The sequence below is a fragment of the Lethenteron reissneri genome, chromosome 67 (genome assembly GCF_015708825.2).
Source record: "Lethenteron reissneri isolate LAM-NWPU_2019-01 chromosome 67, ASM1570882v1, whole genome shotgun sequence".
In the NCBI taxonomy this organism is placed as follows: Eukaryota; Metazoa; Chordata; class Hyperoartia; order Petromyzontiformes; family Petromyzontidae; genus Lethenteron; species Lethenteron reissneri.
In genome coordinates, this window is record NC_083845.1 from 8,042,160 (window position 1) to 8,066,646 (window position 24,487).

Genomic DNA, 24,487 nt, shown 5'->3' on the forward strand with positions numbered 1-24,487 from the left:
GACTGCAGGGATTCATCTTCTTGGTTCTTTCGGTAAAGTCACGTAGAAGGGAAATAATAAAATAATAAAAAGAACACATTTTATAATTATATAATATAATAAAATAAAGCAAAAATAATAAACTAATATAGTATTATTATATAATAAAATATTTATTATATTACATAATTATTTTTCGATTTAAAGCTTTCGTAACTGCAGGGATTCATCTTCTTGGTTCTTTTGGTAAAGTCACGTAGAAGGGAAGTAATAAAATAATAAAAATAACACATTTTATAATTATATAATATAATAAAATAAAGCAAAAAATAATAATCTAATATAGTATTATTATATAATACAATAATTATATTACATAATTATTTTTCGATTTAAAACTTTCGTGACTGCAGGGATTCATCTTCTTGGTTCTTTCGGTAAAGTCACGTAGAAGGGAAATAATAAAATAATAAAAAATAAAACATAATAAAATAATTCTCACGACGTTTCGGCCACAACGCAAGCAGCCGTCCTCAGGTGGAGAACAGGTCTGTCGAGAAGACAGAGTATATTTAAGCTGGGATGGAGGGGGGAAGAGCGCCTTAACAAAATAATTTGCATATCAAGAGGAATTTAGCATATTTATGGGAAATGCAGATATGCGATTAGTACTACTTGTGAAATGCGTAGGAGGTTTGGCGAGGGGTTTAAAGTCATTATGCCCATGCATTATGCAGGATTCGCAGTATCAAAGGGAAGGGAGTAAGGTTAGAATTAATAAAGTGAAGGAATGTTAATAATTTGGCGCCGCAGCAACTAATATGCTTATAGACTATACATTGTAATATTACACTATGTATTATTCTACCTACCCTATTGTATACCACACTGCTGTATATTCACTATAAAATTACGATACTATATATTACCTTATACATTGTATTAAACATTACACTTTAATAATTATTATTATTGTACAATATGCTATACCAGGGGCGGTTTCTTCATTAGGGCGATTGGGCGATGCACCACCAATGTCATTCAACCACAGAGTTACGCTAGCCGTCACTGTGCCTCTGGATATAGTCCAATCAGCGTCATGTCACGTTCTGTGGAGTACCGCCTCTTCTTGGGCGATTTCACTCCGGCTGAGAATCGCCCCGAGTGGCCCCATAGACTTACATTCAAATATGTTTTTTTTCAAACGGCGGGCGCTCCAATGCATTCTCTATGGCTTCCGGGAGGGCTCGCACTAACGTGCTTACGTCATCATACGTGCTTACGTCATCATACATAAGCACGTTTCATCCAACAATATAATTTGTCGCCACCTAGTGGAATCTTTAATAAAAGAAACTTGAGTGGATTGTAATAATAGTGAGTATAGAAACAAACAAGATGTATTGTAAGAGTCACTTTATTTTTCATTAATATTAAAGAAGTGAAGTTGCCTTTACATGCTTAAGCTGTTAATTTAGCCATTGCATTGGTGGACCTTATCCTTATCAATCATCCAGACATTTGCCCCCCCTGAGAGATTTTGCAGGAGCCGCCACTGTGCTATACACTATACCATTGACCGTCACGTGAAAGGTACTAAGAGGAAGCAACGAAATATGTCAATGGGAGAGTGGTGGTAGGAGACTTGCAGCGGAGCAAAGAATCCATTCCCTGCGGAGAATAAAAGATGCACAGTCAATGTCAGTGAGAGGAACGCGGTCTGAAAGTCACCGTAAACGTGAACACAATCAGTTTAAGATCCGAAATTGTTTATTACGTCCTTCCAATGATTGCTGAGCCAGAATCCATCTTCTCGGTTGAAATTGTCTCTGTGTTTGTATATGTGGACAGCCTCATGAACGAATCTCTCATGGTAGCCAGATGGCTTGCAGAGAACCAGATGGCTTGCAAGTATAACCCGTAAAAACAAAGTTTTTCACTATAAATCCTTTATATGCGTGGCAGCGAACTTAAAATAAAGGATTTAAAATATATTCGCCTGCGGAGGACGCGGGGATCGATCCCGCGACCTTTGGCATGGGAAGCGAGGGCGCTACCAACTGCGCTACTCCGCCACGGCCTGTGGAGGGGTTACGCTCTGGGCTCTTACACTGTGACGTTCAGCCAAAGCGATGAATGAGTTCTATTTGAATGTATGTAAAATAAAAAAAATTTGCCTAAAAAGTGTAACATTTTGGGAATTTGTTTTCTGTCTTGGAGAAGTCAAGGTCATGTGAGCCCACTGAATTGTAGCAGTGATCTGCCACGGCTGAGGTGTTTGTCCTATCTGTCTGCTTATATGTCTGTCTATAGTTTTCTGGTTAGATTTTTGTTGCTATTTCTTTAATACCTGATGATAGTTGCTTGTGTTGCAATCAAAACGTCGTAGTATGCTATAATTTAATTTATTATTTTATCTTTATACGTGACTTTACCGAAACAACCAAAGAATAATTTGTCCTACCGTGTTTCAAGTCCGTGAACATAAAGCAGACTTGGTGGCGGTTGAACGACACATTTATATTTAACCCAATAAAAACCTGTATTATGAATGGCCAGGTATTGATTGTTATTTGATTATTGGTATTGATCAAATTTGTAAATTCTAGATTTGAAGCTTTCGTGACTGCAATGATTCATATTCTCAGGTTTTTTCGGTAAAGTCACGTAGGTAAAAAATTAAAATTAATAAAAGTAAAATAAAAAATACAAATAAAAATCGGAGGCAACACAAGCTTACTTGATGCAGCAATCGTGCTGTGACGGTTCCACCTGAAGACGGAAGCTTGTTTTGCCTCCGAAACGTTGTGATTTTTATTTTTATTTTATTATTTTTACTTTTATTAATATTACATTTGTAAATCTTTATTGATACCGGGAACAATTTTGCAAGTGCGTATCGTCCGTCCGATACGGGAATCGATTCCAGAAATCGAACGTAATTACAAAATCGTATCGACTCTAAAGAATCGTGAGCCAAGTTGAATCGATCCCCGCTTTCCAACATCGCCAGCAACAACACACCAAAAATTAAATAAAACTCAACACATTTAACAACAATACACCGTGGCCTTAGAAAAAAAAATTAAAACGGGCAACAAATCGCGCAATGACAATTTTCTCGTAGCACAGCAATCAAAAAATTGTAAAATAAATAACAATTCTGACAGGCAGTCAGCGTTGGCTACCTCAATCCGGGGTCCTAATAGATCCGCTTTATAAAGCCCCCCCCCTCGACTCCCCTCCCCCCGCACAGCCGCCATCTTGTCGTCTTGTACGCGTTGCTCACCCCAGGTAAGCGGTGTTAAGAAAGTCGCCGTCGCCATCCGTCACCATCCGTCGCCATCCGCCGTAATTTCCCTCTCCACTCGGCTTCTCGTCGTGTCGGCAAGCTCGGGGCACGGCATCGATCTCGTCGCGACGCGCTGGGGACTGCTGCGGAGACGCGGCGGAGGCCTATTTGTTAAAGGCCTAGTCGAGGCGGGGGTTCCACTCCCTCCCCTCTCCTCAAATTTAATTGTTAAACGACTTAAATCTATATTTTTTTAAAAATCGCAATGCACTGTTAACGTGTCGGTGTTTGCGACGAGAGCGTGTGTTTTAAACGAGTGGCTGATAATGTCGTAGCAGGCTAAAGTATACGTGAATAGCGATGACCGGACAATGGTTAAACGTGTTCATTTATAATAAACATTTGTGTAGTAGTATCGTTAAGATGTGGCAAGTTTGTCTCGAGTACAGAGTCAGTGTCTCGAGTACCAACGTAGAACGACACGAATCTAACAACATGGCCGTCATCCAGCAGTGGATGGACAATGGCTGACGACGCCAAGACCCACGGTTTCAGGAATTTGCTGCCCGATGCTGGAAGCTTCTAAATTGTTGTTGCCCAAAGAGTTGTGAGATTTGAACACGAACTTGGTGGTGTTTGTACCCCCGTGCAAAGTGTTGGGGAGGGGGAAGGAGGGTTTGACCCGGAACAAAGCCATAAACGGGAGGTTTGAGAGCTTAAGTGGCGAGTGTATATTAATGGTTATCGAATGCAAGTGATGATAAGTGATGATGATGATAATGATGTGGTGGTCTGCAGTGGGCCTGCTGAGAATGCAACGCGTGGGTGACCCTCGAAATTGATCGCAGCCGATTGCTTGTGTTGCGATCGAAACGTCGTGATTTATTATTTTTTCTACCCACGTGACTTTACCGAAAGAACCAAGAAAATGAATCCCTGCAGTCACGAAAGCTTTAGATCGAAAAATAAAACGGTTAAGATGTTAATGCGCCAAACAGGAACCTTTTAGCAAAGAATCATGTCTGCATTAGCAACACATACTTGTGGTGAACATGCAAACAAAAAAACTTGTACTGATAGCAAATGCATTGTCTTTGATATTGTATTAGTCCGCACCAGAGACAGCTTTCTTTAGAGCCTATTCTCAAAGTGTTAGACCAGAGGACGCCAACAGGCGAACAGCACAAAGACAACGCCACGATCAGGACATTGAGAGCTCAGGGGGAGCAGCTGCATCATGGGAAAGACAGTGCATCATATACTGTCAGAGCATGTTTCGTTTGCATGTTCAGAAGTACTGTGGTTAATGCAGACATGCCTTTTTCTTGGTTCTTTCGGTAAAGTCACGTAGAAGGGAAATAATAAAAATAAAACATGCCTTGTAAAAGGTTTCAGTTTGGTGTTTTAATATCTTTTTTATTGTCAAAAATGGTAAAACCTATTGTTGTATTTGGAAACAGGCAAGGTAAGTCCCTTAAATTAAAGTTTCTAGTAGGCCGGTCTCGTTAACTTTGCCCGTGTGATTTCCCCCCACCCCCCACATCGCAGGAAACAACCCCCCTTACTCGCACGATGGCAGAGAACGACGTTGAGAACGAGCTCTTGGACTACGAGGACGACGAGGAGAATGTGGTGGCGGCCGAGGCGACGGAGGCGCCCGTCAAGAAAGAGGTGAAGGGCTCCTACGTCTCCATCCACAGCTCCGGCTTCCGGGACTTCCTGCTCAAGCCGGAGCTGCTGCGGGCAATCGTCGACTGCGGCTTTGAGCACCCGTCCGAGGGTGAGCAGCGAGGCCGTCGGATGGTGGTGAAAGAAATTGCCGTCGCCCCCTTCCCAAAGTGGCTCTGTGATTTGATTTGATTTTGCGTGTCCAAGACGAGAAATTTGGTGGCAGGGTGATGGAGCGAGAATGTGCCGGGGGTTACATTCTCGACTGTGGCAACCCTTCGATTTTAAAGCTTTCGTGACTGCAGGGATTCATCTTCTTGGTTCTTTCGGTAAAGTCACGTAAAAAGGAAATAATAAAATAATAAAAATATAAATTCATTACTTTATTATTATATTGTATTATTTAATAATGTTTTCTACGTGACTTTACCGAAAGAACCAAGAAGATGTGGCAACCCTTGTTCTGCTTTGGGTTCCTCGGCATTTAAAACTATTAACTTTTTTATTTTACCAGGTAAGGCTGCTTTTTTTGCCCCGAAGCGACCTTGGCTATCGCAAATAATAGCTCAACGACGTGGCTTATCCTCACGTGGAAATTTATAGCAGCCAAATACTCTAAACGCGTGATGTTAAATGTGGAGGGGAAAAACTGGTGGACTCGGAGAAAAATCCACATGACCATGGGGAGAACATGCAAACTCTGAATAAACAGCAGGTTATCAGGGTTGGGAGCGAACCCACGACCTCCTGTATACCAGGTGAGGAAGTTAATATCTAGCCACTGGAATTATCTGGGGTCTCTCCCAAAGCGAAAGACCAGTTCCAGAGTACGAAATACCAGTGTCATTTATAGTGTTTTTGGGTATGATGCGTAGCAACAGCGCCTCCTCTGTGAAAATTTGGTCAGGATCCTCACGAGAATGACACTTTACTAGGTATACAGGGGTAATAGATAACGATCGACATTTAATCCACGCAGAAACGATCAAGGATTAATAATATTAACGTGTTTAAGCAAACAGTCCACTGCAGGCGGCATTAAAGAATAAAGTTTGCGTACCATGGCGACTTATTTTGCTGAGCTGCATAATAGCTATCAATCAGGGTTACGGTGGCATACAAGTGACACCTCTCCCACAGGCCTACTTCTCCCGTTCTCCCGGTAGTACTTGTTGTCTGACAGCTGAAGAAACTGAACTGTAGCTCATTTGAAGGCCAATGTAGACAAATTATTATCGAGGCTAAACCCCCCCCCCCCCCGTTTCCTATGCGTACGTACATTGTCAATAGACCCAAAATTCGCAAGCGTACGCAAATGGGTTAACCCCCCCTCCATGCGTACGTACTAAATGAATTGGCCCCTATGGCGTACCGTCAAATACCGGCACATTCACCGCTGCCAACAGCACCTGGTATGTGCTGCTGGTCTCCCATCCAAACACTAGGATTTGAGATTCAGGGAGATGTTTGCTGTAGGCATACACACATGAAATGGACTCTTTGTATTTTCAACAGTTAACATGACTGGAGTCCAATGTGTACATAGTGTGGAGGTGGGGGGGTTCAGGTGTTCTCTGGCTATGTCCTACGAAGCAGGAACTAAACAGGGGAGGATATGGAGCACCAGAATAGGAAGGCATGGAAAGGGGGGGAGGTGGATGAGATGGGGCAAAATAATACAATCTTAGTGGTGGCTTCGGTGTGACCGAATCTTATGGATCTCTTGCGTTTGCATCTGATGGTGTGCGTGCCTGACTCCATAGCTTATAATGGGGGACATCTTTGTCTTTTTCCTACCTGTGCCCCACAGTGCAACACGAGTGCATCCCCCAGGCCATTCTGGGCATGGACGTGCTGTGCCAGGCCAAGTCGGGTATGGGCAAGACGGCCGTGTTCGTGCTGGCCACCCTGCAGCAGCTGGAGCCCACCGATGGACAGGTACGCCTCTTGCCCCGCTCCCGTGTGCGTGTGCGTGAGAGGAGCGAGCTGGTGGCGTGTATCGGTTATACCACTGCACTATGAACCCGGTGAACCGAGGTCGATTCCCGCTCACGGCCACCAACACTTGACGGTTATCTGAACCGGTCCCGGGCCTCTCCTAGGTACGACTCGTCCTCAAATGAATTGCTAAGGGGGAGACTAGGGCGACCGGGAGTGGTACTGGACACCCACCGCCTTGGTGCTCGCTAACAGCACTTGCCCGAACAGCCTGTTAAGGCTATACGGGGGATGTTTAGTCTTTAGAATGAGCGGTGGTGAAGGGGTTACTCCACTTGTGCCGCTAACCCAGAGAAGGAGTCTCATTCCCGCTTCCGGCCAACATTGATGGGAAAATATCTTCCACCTATCCTCTAAGAAAAAATGATGCCCTCCTTTATTGAGAAGGGTTCTGCATTTGAGTGTTGTTTGAGTGACACACACAATGAGATGGCACTCAGGTGTTTTATTGCTTGAGAGAAAGAAATACTCTCAGAGATTTTTCTACGGTGCTCTTATCGACTGTTGCCGTGACATTACTTTGCACTTTTTTAAAATAGATGCATAAATAATTCACGAGGGCGTGCGAGTTATCGAGGAAAGGAGACTCTTTTCGCTCGCCTCTGCGTCGCTCACCCGCCGCGTGTTTCCCGTGCCAGGTGTCGGTGCTGGTGATGTGCCACACCCGTGAGCTCGCCTTCCAAATCAGCAAGGAGTACGAGCGCTTCTCAAAGTACATGCCTACCGTGAAGGTGAGGGGGCATTGGGCACCCACCCCCGTCGTGTACACACACTCAACATCACCACACGCTCGGGACTTCTGAATACCCTCTGAGCTTTAACACCTTTTCCCGTTCCAAAAAAGTCGTGGGGGGGGGGGGGGGGTCCCGTTCACCGCCGAATCTCGGACGCGCGAGCGGTTTGGCGTTAATTTTATTTCGAGAGGCGTAGCGCCGTTATTATTAAAGACGTTACCTGCCGCAGGAAACCGGAGTGACGCGGCCGCCACACTCTGATAGCTGGCACCAAACTGTTCCACACGCCCTCCCGCGTGGCCTTGTCAGAGCCTCGGTGCCGATAAAAATATTTTATACAATTTTGTTCTTTCGGTAAAGTTGTGTAGGTATAAAAGTAAATAATAAATCACGCCGTTTCGATCGCAACACAATCGTCATCAGGTACAAAGATACAGCAGTAGAACTGCTGTAGAACTGCTGTATCTTGCTTGTGTTGTGATCGAAACATCGTGCTTTATCTTTCTACCAAAGAGTATGGATTCCTGCAGTCACGAAAACTTCAAATATAAATTATTTTAGTTTTTCTTCCGGGTGAGTTTGTTGACGTGAAAGAAAAACTTATGACGTACTCGTACATCCAATTAGTTACTACTGAAACACACCGGTGTACTAGTAACGAATTGGCATATTCTGTTTACGTACCAAACCTCACTTAATTGGACGGTGGTGGGTTAACGACACTTATATTTACGCGAGGTAACCCAACGAAATCCTTTATTACGGATAATACTGATGGCGAAAGCCTACGTATTAAACCATCTTTACAAGTGGGAGGTTTGACGTGGTTATAGCCCTGTTCTTTGGAAGTACAGCGATACCTTGACTTTCATCGGCCGTTTTCAATTTCAGTAAAACCTTGAATTGCGAGTAACTTGGTCTGCGAGTGTTTTGCAAGACGAGCAAATTTTTTGAATAAATATTAATTTGATAAACGAGCGAGGTCTTGCAATACGAGTAGTACGTGCATACGCTTTGTCTGCCGAGCGTCACGTGATCACAACTGATAAACGAGTGCTTTGATATACGAGTGCTTTGGATTACAAACACGTTTCTGGAACGAATTGTGCTCGCAATCCAAGGTTTTACTTGTATAACGACATTTCAAATTTCGTCCGCGCGCTTTCCGCTTTCGTCCGGTTTCATCCCGAACCTTCCACCACTTTAGTGCCACGCGTCGTCTTTTCCGTTCAGTCTTTGAATAGAAGTCGTTCATTGAGCATCTCTTATATTTGTGTTTATTCATATATTATTAATACTGTACTTATTTCTTTGATTATACTGTAAACAATTCATAGTTATTTTGTGATAATAGTATAATGCTGTAGTATTTACTTGAGCAAGAAAAAATATTTGAAGGTATCATTTTGTTTTATTTAGTTTTGCTTATTTATTCTTGTTTATTTTCTTTTATTTCTGTTTTATTTAGGTTTCGCACGCGTGTGTTATTTTGTTACTGTAGTTATTTGCATGTACGTTTTTCACCGGCCAAAATAAATTTGCGAGCTAAATAAAAACACTGCTTTGACATTCGTCCATGCTCTGGTCCCTAACCAGACGAAAGTGCGAGGTTTTCCTGTAACTTGACCGCGGCGGTCTCGTCCCTCCCAGGTGGCCGTGTTCTTCGGAGGGTTGTCCATCAAGAAGGACGAGGAGGTGCTGAAGAAGAACTGCCCTCACATCGTGGTGGGGACACCGGGCCGCATCCTGGCCCTGTCCAGGAACAAGACCCTGAACCTGAAGCACGTGAAGCACTTCATCCTGGACGAGTGCGACAAGATGCTCGAGCAACTCGGTACGCATCGCCTCATCGCTCGCCACGCGGTCGTAACCCCCACGCCACCGCGGTCGTAACCGCCTCGCAGCCCTGGTCATACCTAGGCCTCGGCAAGGTAAGGTAAAAGTGTAAAAAGCAACGAGCCTACCTTTACCCTACCTTCTACCTTACCACAATACAATCACTCTACCCTACCTTTAACCCTTTAGCAGGTAAGGTAAAAGGTTAAAAGCAACGAGCCTACCTTTACCCTACCCTTTACCCTTACCCCTTGGCATGTCGACACCTTTACCTTTACCCTTTTACCCGGTAAACAGGATAAATTGCCTTGCCGAGGCCTAGTCATAACCTAAGCAAACAACGCCGACCCGGTTGTAACCCCCCCCCGCCGCAGCCTCGTCGTGGTCTTAGCAGCGCAGCCACATTTTAATCGGCACAACAATACCGTCCCGGTCTTGACGGCGCATTCACAGCCTCAATAGCTGCAGCCATAGTTGCGGTCTTAACAGTGAAGCCACGTTCATAATAAGTTAAGTCATGACATCACCTTTTAATTCATCACAATTCTGTGTTTACTCTGCAACACATGGGTGTGCTGCAGTAGTAACTAACTTGCACGTTTTGTTTACGTGAAAAACCTGATTGGCCGTGTTGGGTGATTGGTGGGGTTAACATATTGATGTTTACGCGGGTCAAACCCAAAGTCCTTGTTGTGGTCAACAATAATGTCCAGGTCTTGACGGCGTACTCACAGCCTCAATAGCAGACATGGTCTCAACACAATACTGGTCTTAACAGTGAAGTCATGGTCGTTATAAGTGTTAAGGTTTTAACTCTGCGGTGATAATCTTAAAGTGTGTACTCGCACTGCTAGACATGGTCGTCTCAAGGTAACCCCCACATGGCCATACCCCGAACTTCGCAGCTACAGTCTTGGCTGCAAAGACAGATCCTCTGTATAGCCTGGACGGTCATTACCCTCGCTGCGCACCCGCCACCTTAAACATGCGGTCACAATGTTAGCCGTGTGTGGTCAAGGCCCTTAATCCCAACTCCGCACACCCAACAGCGCAGCCCATACTTGTTACCAGTCAACAAAGTGGCTTATCACGTAGACATTTATAGTAGTAGCCAAATACTCTAAACGGATTTGATTCCCAATGTGGAAGGAACAAAACTTGATGGCCCAGGAGAAAAAAACACTGGGATAGAGACCTGCAAACTCAAAATATACAATAGGCATCAGGGTCTGGATCGAACCCACAACCTCCTGTATACCAGGCGAGGGTGTTAACATGTCACTTGTCCACGTCCGCAATATTAACCACACCACCTAACCACGTTTCCCCTGTGTGTGTGTGTGCGTGCGTGTCCTGTGTAGACATGCGGAGGGACGTGCAGGACATCTTCCGCATGACCCCTCACGAGAAGCAGGTCATGATGTTCAGCGCCACTCTAAGCAAGGAGATTCGCCCCGTCTGTCGCAAGTTCATGCAAGATGTAATTACTCCGCTTGCTCGCTCCCCTCATCGCAACGTCACCCAGCACCGTCCGGGCACCATCGCTCGCCGCCGCTGTACCCAGGAGGGGGAGCGGGGGGCGAAGGGTGGGGCCCACTCTGCAAGCAGGGGTAGTCGTAGGCTCACGAAGCTTAGGGCAGCGTCAGGTCGCGTCGCGAGGGGTCGCGTGGGAAGAAGACCGCGTGGCGAGCGTTTCGTTATTTTTCCTTCCGCGCGTTTTTTTCTTTCCGCTTTGCGTTGGCGTCGCGTCACAGTGCAGCCGGGAGTCAGGTTCGCAAGTTCCGCTGCAGGCGGTCCCGCGTCCTTGCGCCCATAGCATCATCGTCACAACTGTAGGCCCCATCCATCCTGCGGTTGAATCCACGGTTTTGTTATAGCACGTCCGGCATTAGCGCAGCTAGTCCAGCCTTAGTGTGTGCACCCAAGTCTACGACACAGCCCACAGTTTTCCTGCAACTTGTCCAAAGATCCTTTCAAAGTGTTCCTGCAACTAGGACAGCGTTAGTGGCAACTAGCTCAAAAAAACCCTGCCCCAGTGTTCCTGCAACTAATCCAGCATTAGTACATTGTTAGGACAGCTAACCGAGAGTTCCTGCAGCTAGTTCAGCATTAGGGCAGCCAGCAGCCCAGAGCCTGATCATCGTCCGTGAAACAAGCCCACAGATTCCTGCATCTAGCACAGAGTACCTGCAACTACCTCAGTATTAGTGCGACGAGTCCAGTGCTTATTCTCACCTAGCTTGGGGGAGTTAGTCCAGCGCATAATGGAGTACCTGCAGCTAGCCCAACATCCATGCAGCCAGTCCAGCGGTAGTGCAGCTAGATCGTCGGCATTAGTGCAGCTAGCCAAACATTTCCAAAGCCAGCCCAGAATTCCTGCGCCGAGCCTAGCAGTCGGCACGTCCAAGCCCATCTTCACCAAAAAGCCAGCCTAGCATCGGCGCAGCGTTGCCAAACCTTCGAGCAGCTTCACCAAAAACTAGCCCAACGTTCGAGCATCTAGCCCAGCAGCATCGACAAACGCTAGCCTAGCCCTCGGCACGGCCCGTGCCACGTACCTAGCCTCCGGCTTTCTTGGCGCGTCATAGTCGCCCAGCCGCATTGCCGTCCACCCATCGGGGGGTCTGGAGACGACCTTCTGGGGGAGCCTAGCGGAGGGAGGGGGCAGCGTCTGCTGCTCTCGCCGGAGGGAGAAGGGAGCCGCGAAGGTGAAGTGGCCGAGGCGCGACGACCCTGGCTCGCTGGCGGCGGTGGTGGCAGCGGCGGCGCTGGCGGCGGTGGTGGTGATGTCTCTCCCCCGGCCGTCCGGCACTACCGGAGCCTGAACGGCAACGACATCGACACCGCCCCCCCTTCGTCCCTTTTGCCTGCACACTCCCCACACCCCCCTCCTTCCTGCCGTGTCTGTGCTGTCCCCCCCCACTCCCTCCCCCTCGCTATATCCGTATCTGGTTTGTCTCGCTGTTTCTCACTGGGGTTCCTGTAGGGTTGTTAAACCAGCCTTGGCACGCCGCAGGTATAAGCAGAACTTTGCTTTGCGTTTCGACATATAAAATAAGCGCTCTATTCCGTCAATGACTTTCCAGAACCGACACTGTCCATAATTGGTTTACGCCAGCAAACCGAATCCCTCAGGGTCTCATCAGCCACTCTTTGTTAAATGTCTCAATTTGCAAGAGCCGTTTTTGGAACATTAACTCAATTGTGCAGGCCACTGTATTGGATTATGACCTTAAAATAATTTAACCCAATCTTGCATATGCTGACTCAATGCATAAAAAAAAAATAAAGAAAAAATACTTGCAGTTTTAATATGTAAGAGTAAATAATTACCTAGGTCTTGATGGGATTATTTAAAATTGTGCTTTTATACTCGATCACTTTAACCAGTTAAAAGTAAATTGGAAACCTAATGTGGAGCTGTTTTGCCTTGTTTGTGTTAATCTCTTCCCACAATCACACTTGCCTCTTCCACTACCTACGTCTCCATTTGTCTCACCATTTCTCCACACAAATTGCTCTTGGATGCTCTGTTTGCAGACTTGACTGTAGTTCTGTGCTGCAGCAGTTGGCAATGTTATCCGTTAAGGCTGCTTGGTCTTAAGAACAAGACCTAACAAAGCCACGTGAGTTGTATCTCGTGTGCTTGTGACGATCCCACAAAAAAAACCTGCTCGCTCACCCACACCACTGTGTGGTTCTCGACTCATGAGCCAAACAACCTGGCCTCTCAAAAACCCGAGCCGACAGGTGATCGGAGGGTGTTGTGTTTGCTGTGCTAACCGCAACCCCATAACTACTCGCCATATGGGAGTGCCGGCTAAATTTTGGCAATTTTCCAGCACAATCGGCAATTGCCGACGTGGCTATATTGGAGCCTTGGCCTGATAGTGCCACTAATTATACAAGTGTTGTTCTTGCAGGGACTTCTCATGATAGCTCGTGTTGACCGACTGCCCTGACATGGCTTTCGACTAACTGATCAAGATTGTGTTGACAGACTCGTGTATGTATACCAACCTGTTTGGGCTAACTTGTTGACTGGGCTGAAAAAACTGTCTTAACTGGTGTTGACCAAATAACTGGTTAACTGACTGCCTTGTCTGTTACACGAGCTAGTGTTTACACACTTCCCTAGATGGTCACGACTTCAATGTTGACTGGCTGACGCTTAACTTGACCGCCTTCCCCGACTGCTTGACTCTCTTCTACTCACCGGGCTGGCGAATGCTGTGTTCTATGGCGTGTGCTGTTGGTGTTGTGACTGCTGCCGTATGTTTTGAGTTGATGTTGGAAGGAAGATGGGAGGGTCACGTTGACAAAAGAGAGCTCATTTGCTCCCCTAGTTGCTGTGGCAGGTTCTACTGGAGATAGTTTTGCGTTGTTTGTCTTGGCCCACCACTGTTTAAACGGCCAGTACCACTGTGCAGTCGACACACACTTGCTACCCAAAACCCATTTCGTGCAGGACTGACCCTGGACTCCCACCGCGCTGATCCAGGTTTTAACTATAACCAAAGTTCACTGCTGTGAAGTTGGTTATACAAGGCTGAAAATGTCTCCATACTTTAATAGTGCCGATAAATAATTTTATCTTCCCAACTTTGATCCCAATTGTGCTTTCAGTGTCGTGGCACGGACATAAAGCATCCATTCGGAACTCGAGCGGACCACGTTGTTGTAACGGCCCGTGGAAGTGTATATGGCAGAACGACCTATGATGGTTAATCTTCAGCGAAGGCGTGCCACTGTAAAGTTGATGTCGGAGACTAAAGTTTGACTGCAGGATCGATCGCACAACTGTCGTGCTACAATTTTTAAAGTGGGTGCCTCTAATTGGGAATAAACTAAATTGTTAAATGTCTGTGTCGCTGAAAACGTCAAAGACGACATTTAGCAGCATATAGGCTCTGTGGGCCACTTGTATTCCAAGTGCCGAGCAAATCCTGTCTCGGGTACCTCGAGATGCCCGCCGTAGTATCAAGTTTATGAAAGCGGGCTTAACGCAGGAGACCACATTTGAGCAAAGTTGGTATTCCTCTTCGATTCACCGGGTTTAGACTGGCACGCCTCTGGCGGTGTTCATATTGCCAGCGCTGAGTTTTGCCTATAGACGTGTTGGCGGTGCAGCATAACACACCGGTCCTCAGTGGGCTAAAGTTTAACTGACATTCGTCCTTCCACCGCTTCGAAATCACGAGAACTGATTTTGATGCACACCGCAAGATCTCCTGTGAATCGCGGGAAAATAAATAATTATAAAATGTGCCATAAGTGTGTTCTTATGGCACTGGTTTCCGATTTATTGAGGGTGCTTTCACAGCTAGCGAGAAAGTTCCCGAGACCCAGCAGGCTCCAATAGTGGGGAGCGGTGGTGGCAATGAGTGCAGTGGTCTGTGCCTTGCATGGGTTATGGCGGGTATGGCTTGTCTCTGCAGTTGTGTACACTTGTTCGTGTCTGTGCGCTCACGCAAGGTGGTAGTGTGTACGCGTTGGTTGTCCGTTTGTGTATTCGTATTCTCACGTGTATCTTTTCGGTGGTGTGCCATGTCTATTGCGTGTGTGTGTGCGTGTTCGGTTGCCTCTGGCTCGTCTGCACGCGCGTGTGGTTCCGTTCGTCTGCGCGTGCCCCCCTCCCGTCGTCTCGCGTGTGCGGCGTCTCCCCTCTGTCTTTGTGCGTGCGTGTGCGTGTAATGCTCGCACGGTCCCCCCCCCCCCCCGCTCGCCCCCCACCCACCGGGTCCTGCCGATAGCCTATGGAGGTGTTTGTGGACGACGAGACGAAGCTGACGCTGCACGGGCTGCAGCAGTACTACGTGAAGCTGAAGGACAACGAGAAGAACCGCAAGCTCTTCGATCTGCTCGACGTGCTCGAGTTTAACCAGGTGCGGCAAAAAAAACAACACCGGGGCACGGCAGGCCACGCGGATCGACCAAACACCCACCGTGGTTTCGCCATGGTTTGGCGGCAGAGTCTGCACGGTAACGCTTTGTCGCGCCTTGCAACAAGAAGGGGGACCCCAACTAATCCTTATTGGTGGTGGGTCAATGACACTAACGCCATCTAACCCAAAAAGGTTTATGGATAATTTAGCGAATGGTAGGTGTCGTGGTTGTGATGGCGTTTGCCTGGTAGGTCTAGCGCGTGTGTAACGGTTGGGATAGCGTGTGGCTGTAGGTGTTTTGTAACGGTTGCCATGACGTGTTTGTGTAACGCGGGGTGGGGAACCTTTTTCTGCCAAGGGCCATTTGGATATTTATAACATTCATGGGCCATACAAAATTAAATTTATGTTGCTATGAAAAATGCGCCTAGATTTATTGAATTTCGAGTCATGCGGTTGCCTTGGCAGTGCCAGACCAAATGATTTTGCGGGCCTTATACTGCCCTCTGGCCGGATGTTCCCCACCCCTAGTGTAACGGTTGTGATGGCGTGTGCCTGGAGGTCTAGCGCGTGCGTAACGGTTGTGATGGCGTGCCCCTGTGTGCAGGTGGTGATCTTCGTAAAGTCGGTGCAGCGCTGCATGGCTCTGGCGCAGCTGCTGATTGAGCAGAACTTCCCGGCAATCGCCATTCACCGTGGCATGGCGCAAGAGGAGAGGTGAGCCCTTGTGGTGGCCACTGTTGCTGGTGCATGGTGGTGGTCAGTAATAGGCTTTCACGACCAATAACCATAATACAGGTGTTTTTGGGTTGGTTCGCGTAAATATATAAATGTGTGAAACCCGCCGCCACCCGACTCGGTCAATTAGTAAGGTCACTAATTACAACGAGCTTAATTTAGGCGACAGCCAGATTTGTGGAGAAGTTCACCTTCAGATTGTAAATGTTGTGGCTTGGCTCTCCAACACACCGGTGTTGCTGTACTAGTGACGAATTGGCGCGTTCTGTTTTTTCTTCTATTTACGTGACTTTACCGAAAGACCCAAAGAGTGTGAATTCCTCCAGTCGCGAAAGCTTTAGGTCAAGATTTAAACCTTACAATGGCGGGTTTAGCGACACATTTACGCGATCAATCCCAAAACCTGTATGCATGGTGGTGGTGTTTCAGTTGCGCCGTGCGTAATGTTTGTGCTTGCGGTGTTGATGGTTGTGATCCTGCTTGTGTTGGTGTTGCTAACGCTGTTGGTGGGAGATGTGCCTTTGGAAAAAGAGCTTCAACAAACTTCTGATTCTGGAAATGAATGGCAGTGCGAGTGGTTGGCACTCTCTTGTTAGTGGGTGTGGTGGTTATGCGGGAGCTACGAAAGCGGAGACCCGAAATTTGATTCCCACTCACGGCCAAGATCGGTGGCGAATATCTGAACTGGTCCTTGGCCTCCCCTAGATCGACTCTGCCTCAAATGAGTGCCTGGTGCCGTGTAAATATCACCACTGACTGGGGAGATGAAGGCGGCCGGGCGTGGTGCTGGCCACCCACCACCACCTCGTGTGCTACTCTCTAGCAGCACTTGTCCCCAACAGTCTGAAGGCTTTACGGGGCATATTTGTCTTTGGATGGGTCCTTGAAAATAGATTCTTAGCTCCATGGGCTTTTACGCATTGGGAATTAACTTCTGATTCTCAAAACAAAAACATGGTCGTGCGAGTGCTAGCACTACCACTGTTGGTGGTTGTAGTAACACTTGTGGAGGAATGCTACAGCTCGTGGTGGTGGTTGGTCGTGGTGACGTGCGCGTGCCGCAGGTTGTCGCGTTACCAGCAGTTCAAGGACTTCCAGCGGCGCATCCTCGTGGCCACGAACCTCTTTGGCCGTGGCATGGACATCGAGCGAGTCAACATCGTGTTCAACTACGACATGCCTGAGGACTCTGACACGTACCTGCACAGGGTGAGCTTGCGGGGGAAGCTCCTTTTATCAGATGTTCGGTTAACATCGCCACTGGGGAGACAAAGGCGGCCGGGCGTGGCGCTGGCCAACCACCCTCTTTTGTGTGCCCGTGCAGGCAATCGTAGGTACTGGCGCAACGCACTTTGAAATCTTTATTGAAAGCTGATTTATTTTAGAACGGCTTTTTGTCTTTGAGTTCTTCCCTCGCTCGCACCTCCGATTAGCACGGTTGGCTACGTGCTATAATAATGGGCTTTACCATTTTTCTGGCGATAAAACAGTTGTGTTAAGATGTTAAAATACCAAACGGAAACCTTCTGCAAGGAATCATGTCTGCATGAGCCACACATACTTAGTGAACATGGTAGTATATTAATTGTCTGTTTTATTGCTAGAAAGGGTTAACCGTACTATATTTTGATACCAGCAAAGGGAGGCCCTGTGATATGGCTATGTACTGTTCGTAAATAGTTCTACATAAGTGTAAATTGTGGCCTCTTGTCTTTTTAAATCCTTTATATTAAGTTTACTTGCTTGCGCGCTTACGACCGTGCAAATCTTTCGGTCGTTTATTAACCCACTTCCCGTGATCCAATCGAGCTGACATTTTGCACACAGACTCGTTGTGCGTGACAATTTATTTTCGTGAAAAAAAATTTCCAAAATTTTACACTTTTTGGAAAAAATTAATTTCACTAACACAATCATATATTTTTCCTAAACACAGAAAATTATTCTGGATGTGTCAACACACTATAAAAATGAAACTTTACTCAAGAAAAACAGAAATGAATAAAAAAATAAAACCGATGCCACGCATATAAAGGATTTATAGTGAAAAACTTTGTTTTTACGGGTTAATTTTTTGATTGCTCACTTTGTTGACGTCCGTCCACCTACCCCCCCCCCCCCCCCCCCCCAGGTCGCCCGTGCCGGTCGGTTCGGCACCAAGGGACTGGCGGTGACGTTTGTGTCGGACGAGAACGACGCCAAGATCCTCAACGACGTGCAGGATCGCTTCGAGGTCAACGTCAGCGAGCTGCCCGACGAGATCGACCTCTCCTCCTACAGTACGACTCTCTCGCGCGCACAAACACACACACATCTCCCGGGTAGCCTTTCGCAGACCCTTGGGCCAAATGCTGTTGGTGAGTAGCGCCTGAAGGCTGGCACACGAGGAGGTCGTCGTGGCCAACACCACGCCGGGCTGCCTTTGTCACCCCTGTGGCGATGTTTACACACCGCTACGACCTATGACTGTGTCAGACAATCGTCACTGATGTTGGCCGTGAAGGGGAATCCAACACTTTACCTTTCCAATGCTGATGTTTGATGTTCACAACAACGCACCGGGGTGTTTTAAGGCCGAGTCTGCTTCGGTGGGGGAGGTGTTGTCATCAGCGGTTCAGATATTCATCTCCGGTGTTGGCTGTGAGCGGGAATCGAATTCTGAGGGGGGGCTGGGTTTGTCGCACTGCGCGAAACCACGACACTACCGCTCCCCACGTATGCAAAGTGGGAATGGGTCCCCCCTGTTATTGCCTAAACAGACTGTTGTTGGTGCAAGTGCTGTTAGCGAGCACTTGTCAAGGCCTCTGTGGCTACACGAGGGGGGTGGGTGGGCGAGCACCACGCCCAGCCATCTTTGTCACCCAAGAGCGTGACGTACAATGTTACCAGGTGCTCATTTTACTGGTAGGAACGACCTGGTTCCACCAGCCCACGGGATTATTGTGCCCGTCCGTCGTGCATCCAAAAATGGGAGGGGCTGGGTGGGGAGGGGTTGGTCACCCCGTGGTGCCCTTATAAAACTCAACGTTTAACCTACTCACGCCGGCTTGTGCCCGCCCTCACAGTTGGGCATATTTGCAGAATACACCACGCCGCCGTTGACCCTGGCCATTGACCGAGCAACCCAACGTTCCTACCAGCTCCCTCCGCAGGAATGTGTTTTTACGGTGGAATTCACCGCAGAAAGACCGAGGCCCTCCTTGAGATGTCCCTCGCCCCCACGGTGCATTGCCATAGCCACTGCCTTCCCCTCCTAAACAACGATGGTTATCCCCTGGATCGCCATGTACTCGCCGTTGGGACTCCAGTCAGCATCTTAATCGTGTAAATATGTATTTGCATTGGAGGAATCCGATGTCGAGTATAACGCGTAGGCTTGTAGGCTTTCGCGGCGAAAAACATCACTGTACGCGAATTGCAAATGTTGCTATTATACTCTCCAACATCGGATGTGCTGAACCAGTAACTAATCGGCATGCATTGTTTACGTGACAAACCTTACCAATTGGCTGTGTCGGGTGGCGACGGGTTTAACGACACATTTTATATTTACGCGATCCGACCCAAAATAAAAACCTCTTAATTATGGATGTCCAGTAGTTTGGGCAGATCTCCAGCGCTTTTGGCGATCGCCTAAACCACCCATCGCAAAATGCAAGCTTCCTTGCGCGCACACGTGTGTATGTTACGCACTGCGGGGAAATTCTGAGCGTTCTGCGTTTGTCATGTTTGTGATGTTCTCTCTCCCGCCCTTTGCAGTTGAACAGAGCAGATGAACGTGACAACCTGGCACTGAGAAGACCGGGACCCACCCCCACCCCCCCCATTGCCGTCGACGCCAGGAGAGCCACTCAACCTCCCTGCCCACCACCGCCACGTGTCCCTGGGAGGAGATGGGGGCAGAGGGGGTCTTGTAGTTTGTTCGTGGTGTTGTTACGTGAGCAGTTTTTATTCATCCGTGCTTTTGTTTTTATTATCTGTCAGACTCGGCAGCCTGCGATTTAGAGCCCTCCGCATGAAATCACCCCCCCCTCCCCCCATCATCCATTCCCCATTCGAATTAACCTGGAGCTGACCATGATTGAGACAAATTGGCAAAGACTTAGCGACGTACAGGAAGTCAATTTTATTTACGTGGTTGTATGATCGACATCACCACCCACCCTTTGCCCGCGGTGATATGCGCCGCGGTGATGTACCTGTGTGTGTGTGTACGTCAGGTTGATTTAAGGTGGGGGGGGGAAAGTGATCGGTGTTTGCCAAGGCTCGGGTTTTTTGTAGAAATAAATGGGAGTTTGCCCAACTCTTGTGTCCCCCCCGGTTTGTCCTGTCAAGAGTTGTTGGAGGGGCGGAGCAGTGACGCCCCCCAACAGAAGCGTGGCTGCCCCCCCCCCCCCCCCCCCCCCCCCGCTTGTTGTGGAGGTTCAGTTCACCACAAGGCAAGCCTGGTTAATACTGCGGGTGCGTTAAAAGTGTAACGTGCTCGCTGTGTACATTCGCCACCAATCTTGGCCGTGAGTGGGAATCAAACTTCGGGTCCCCGCTTTCGTAGCTCCCCCATAACCATTAACAAGAGAGTGCCAACCACTCGCACTGCCATTAATTTTCAGAATCAGAAGTTTGTTGAAGATGCTCTTTTTCCAAAGGCACATCCCACCAACAGCGTTACCAACACCAATGCAAGCAGGATCAGCAACCATCGACACCGCAAGCACAAACATTACGCACGGCGCAACTCAAACACCACCATCACCATGCACACAGGTTTTGGGTTTGATCGCGTTAACCCGTTCCGAGACACCTGCAAGGTGTGGGTCACGGTCACCGCCAAATGTCGGAGTGCTTAAGCGGCGCTACTTGTATTTAGAGGCATAGCGCCGCTTTTAAATAAATTCCTCGCCGCAGAGAACCGAAGCGATCTACGATAGCCGGCGCCAAACTTTTCCACAACCTCTCTGCAATGCCTTTGTGGGAGCCTCTGTTCCAAACAAACTTATTTTACACACTTCATGGGGGGGAAGGGTTCAGGATCCGCGGACGTTGTTCCAAGCGAGTAGGCCATGGTGTGCTGGCGACGTCCACATTTTCCAAGTTCTAAATATCCCCCAGACAGGTAGTCTAAAACTAAAGCTTTTGTGAAACTCACCTATTGTGCTTTACCAGGTAAGGCTCACAAACTGTGGAGCTCTTCTCGAAGCAACCTGGCTATCGCAAATGATAGCTCAACGAAGTGGCTTATCGTGGAAATGTATATCCGCCAAAAACTCTAAACGCATGGTATTAAATGTGGAGGGGAATAAGTATAACCCGTAAAAACAAAGTTTTTCCCTCAATCCTTTATATGCGTGGCGGCTAGAGTCCTCTCGTCCTCTGGCTTGAGATGGCTGCCACCTATGGGTCAGATGATTGTCTGCCAGTATTAAGCAATTGGTAATTAAATATTTAATTTGTTTTCCATAAACAGTGTTTGCTTGCTTACGACCGTGCAAATCTTTCGGTCGTTTTTTAACCCACTTCCCGTGATCCAATCGAGTTGACATTTTGCACACAGACTCGTTGTGTGAGACAATGTTCGTGAAAAAATGTTTTCCTAAATTTAACACTGTTTAGGGAAAACAAATTAAATATTTAATTACCAATTGCTTAATACTGGCAGACAATCATCTGACCCATAGGTGGCAGCCATCTCAAGCCAGAGGACGAGAGGACTCTAGCCGCCACGCATATAAAGGATTTATAGTGAAAAACTTAGTTTTTACGGGTTATATTTTTTTAGCTGTACGCCTCTTGGCGTCCTCTGGTCAAACACCAATTGAGACGAGGCTCAAAAGAAAGCTGTCTCTGGTGTGGACCAATCAGTTTCAAGGACAATGCATTTATTTCGATTTAAAGCTTTCGTCACTGCAGGGATTCATCTTCTTGGTTCTTTCGGTAAAGTCACGTAGAAGGGAAATGATAAAATAATAAAACTGAGGACGGCTGCTTGTGTTGTGGTCGAAACGTCGTGATAATTGTTATTTTATTGTTTTTTTTATTTCCCTTCTATGTGACTTTACCGAAAGAACCAAGAAAATGCATATATTAATTATCAAAGTGTGTGTTTTTGTTTGTATTTTGACCACAAAGTATTGTGGTCAATGCACACACGATTCCTTGTAAAAAAGATTTCAGTTTTGTTGCCAGAAAAACGGGGAAAACCCCCTATTCTTATATGTTGGTACTGGCAAAGGAGATCTAATGATGGTGGTGCACGGTTTGTTACGCGAATTTCTCGTCCCTGCAAGTTGCACGCCCAGCGTTGTCTTAAAACCACGGTGAGAATAAGACCCAACAGGAACGGCGTGGTGATGCAAGCGAACGCAAAGAATCAATCTTCGAATCTGTTAGGATCGACGTTGAGAGCGTGATTGGTTGCACCTGAAACCCGACGGTTCCCCCAGTGAAGCTGGCACCGTCTTAACGATTGCAGGTGGAGATCGCGAAAGTGTGCCACTGGACGGGAGGTGATAGATGGGGGGGGGGGGGTCTTGCCTTCACTCACAAGGCAAAATGTGGGGTCCAATTTCTTTTTAAAGGGGCTTAATTTAATTGATCACAGTTGCATTTGTTTTCAGTAATATCTTTAGTCTTTTGCTTCGTATCACATTTCCAATACCGAAGTTATAAACAAAGGGAACGGACTATAAGATCAACTAAACTTTGTATTTTACCGGACAAGGCCCACTGAGTGATGTAGCTATTCGGAAGCGATCTGACTCACGAATGGTAACCCCAACGAAGTGGCGTGGAAATGTTTTGCAGCCAAATACTCGAATCGCGTGATTCTAAATGGGGAGAAAATTCCACGCGACCACAGAGAGAGACACACGGCAAACTCCAAATATACAGCAGCAGGCGTCACGGTCGGGATCAAACCAACGACCTCCTGTACACCAGGCGAGGTAGTTAACATCTCCTAGCCACCGTGATAATGATGAGAGAGAGACACGCAAACTCCAAATATACAGCAGGCGTCAGGGTCTGGATCGAACCCATGACCTGTAGACCAAGCGAGGTAGTTCTTATCTCCTAGCCACCGTGATGATGAGAGAGAGACACGCAAACTCCAAATATACAGCAGCAGGCGTCAGGGTCGGGATCGAACCCACGACCTGATGTACACCAGGCGAGGTAGTTAACATCTTCTAGCCACCATGATGATGATGAGAGAGAGACACGCAAACTCCAAATATACAGCAGCAGGCGTCAGGGTCGAGATCGAACACACGACCTCCTGTATACCAGGCGAGGTAGTTAACATCTTGCCACTTGCTGGGTCTGCGCCGATTGCATTCCAATCTGGAATCCAATGAGCTGGGATGGAAACTAACGGCAATGAATAGGGTTGGGTTGGAATGTTAGTAATCTTGTAAGCTTCTGGTTTGCCATGTGACAAGGCAGAATGCTGTGTCCTCGATTAATTAAGCCACACGTATTATGTACAGGACGCCGCGATGGCGAGATGTTAACTACCTTGTCGGGTCTACAGGAGGTCGTGGGTTCGATCCCGACCCTGATGCCTGCTGCTGTATATTTGGAGTTTGCGTCTCTCTCTCTCTCTCGTCATCATCACGGTGGCTAGGAGATGTTAACTACCTCGCCTGGTGTACAGGAGGTCGTGGGTTCGATCCCGACCCTGACGCCTGCTGCTGTATATTTCGATTTAACACGTAGGCTTACTAATTGGTTGTGTCGGGTGATCGCGGGTTTAAGGGGCCGTCCATAAATGACGTCACGCGATTTGGGACGATTTTGACCCCCCCCCCCCAATCGTCACACGGCGTCACACAAAGTCAGAACCCCCCTCAAATATGACGTCACAAAGCTCTGCCCCCCCCCCCCCAAAATAAAACTTGCTTCAAATCGCTTTAAACTATTGTCAGTGTCGTGCGTATTTAATGTGGCGCTGCACTCTGATGTTGTAGGAGAAAACATTTATTAAAAAGTATATTTAATTCAATGGAACGTGTTGTCTATATTTATTTAAAGTTGCGCATTTTGATGTGACGTCACATTTCTCACCCCCCCCCTCGTCACACATCGTCACAAATGTCTGACCCCGCCCCCCCCCCCTAGGTGCGTGACGTCATTTATGGACGGCCCCTAACAACACATTTATATTTACGCGATGTAACCCAAATAAATACATTATGGATATATGTGGAGTTTGCGGTGTCTCTCTCCCCGTGGTCGCGTGGATTTTTCTCCGGGTCCTCCGGCCCCCCGACCACCACCACAATTAGAATCAACATCTCGCAACTGCTATAAATTGATGAGCCGCCAACTTCGTTGAGGTATCATTTGCGATAGACCAGGTC

General features: G+C 47.4%; 1 protein-coding gene across 1 annotated transcript; it reads left to right on the forward strand.

Moving 5' to 3' along the window:
* The first annotated feature begins 3,208 nt into the window (after positions 1-3,208).
* LOC133360225 (spliceosome RNA helicase Ddx39b) lies at positions 3,209-20,434 on the forward strand. The gene is made up of 11 exons (XM_061578860.1): positions 3,209-3,273; positions 4,820-5,051; positions 6,750-6,877; positions 7,576-7,668; positions 9,322-9,505; positions 10,869-10,987; positions 15,261-15,392; positions 16,000-16,109; positions 17,195-17,339; positions 18,262-18,409; positions 19,890-20,434. The coding sequence occupies exons 2-11, from the start codon at positions 4,844-4,846 to the stop codon at positions 19,904-19,906; spliced, it is 1,284 nt and encodes a 427-aa protein (XP_061434844.1). The 5' UTR covers positions 3,209-3,273; positions 4,820-4,843; the 3' UTR covers positions 19,907-20,434.
* Positions 20,435-24,487: the final 4,053 nt, after the last annotated feature.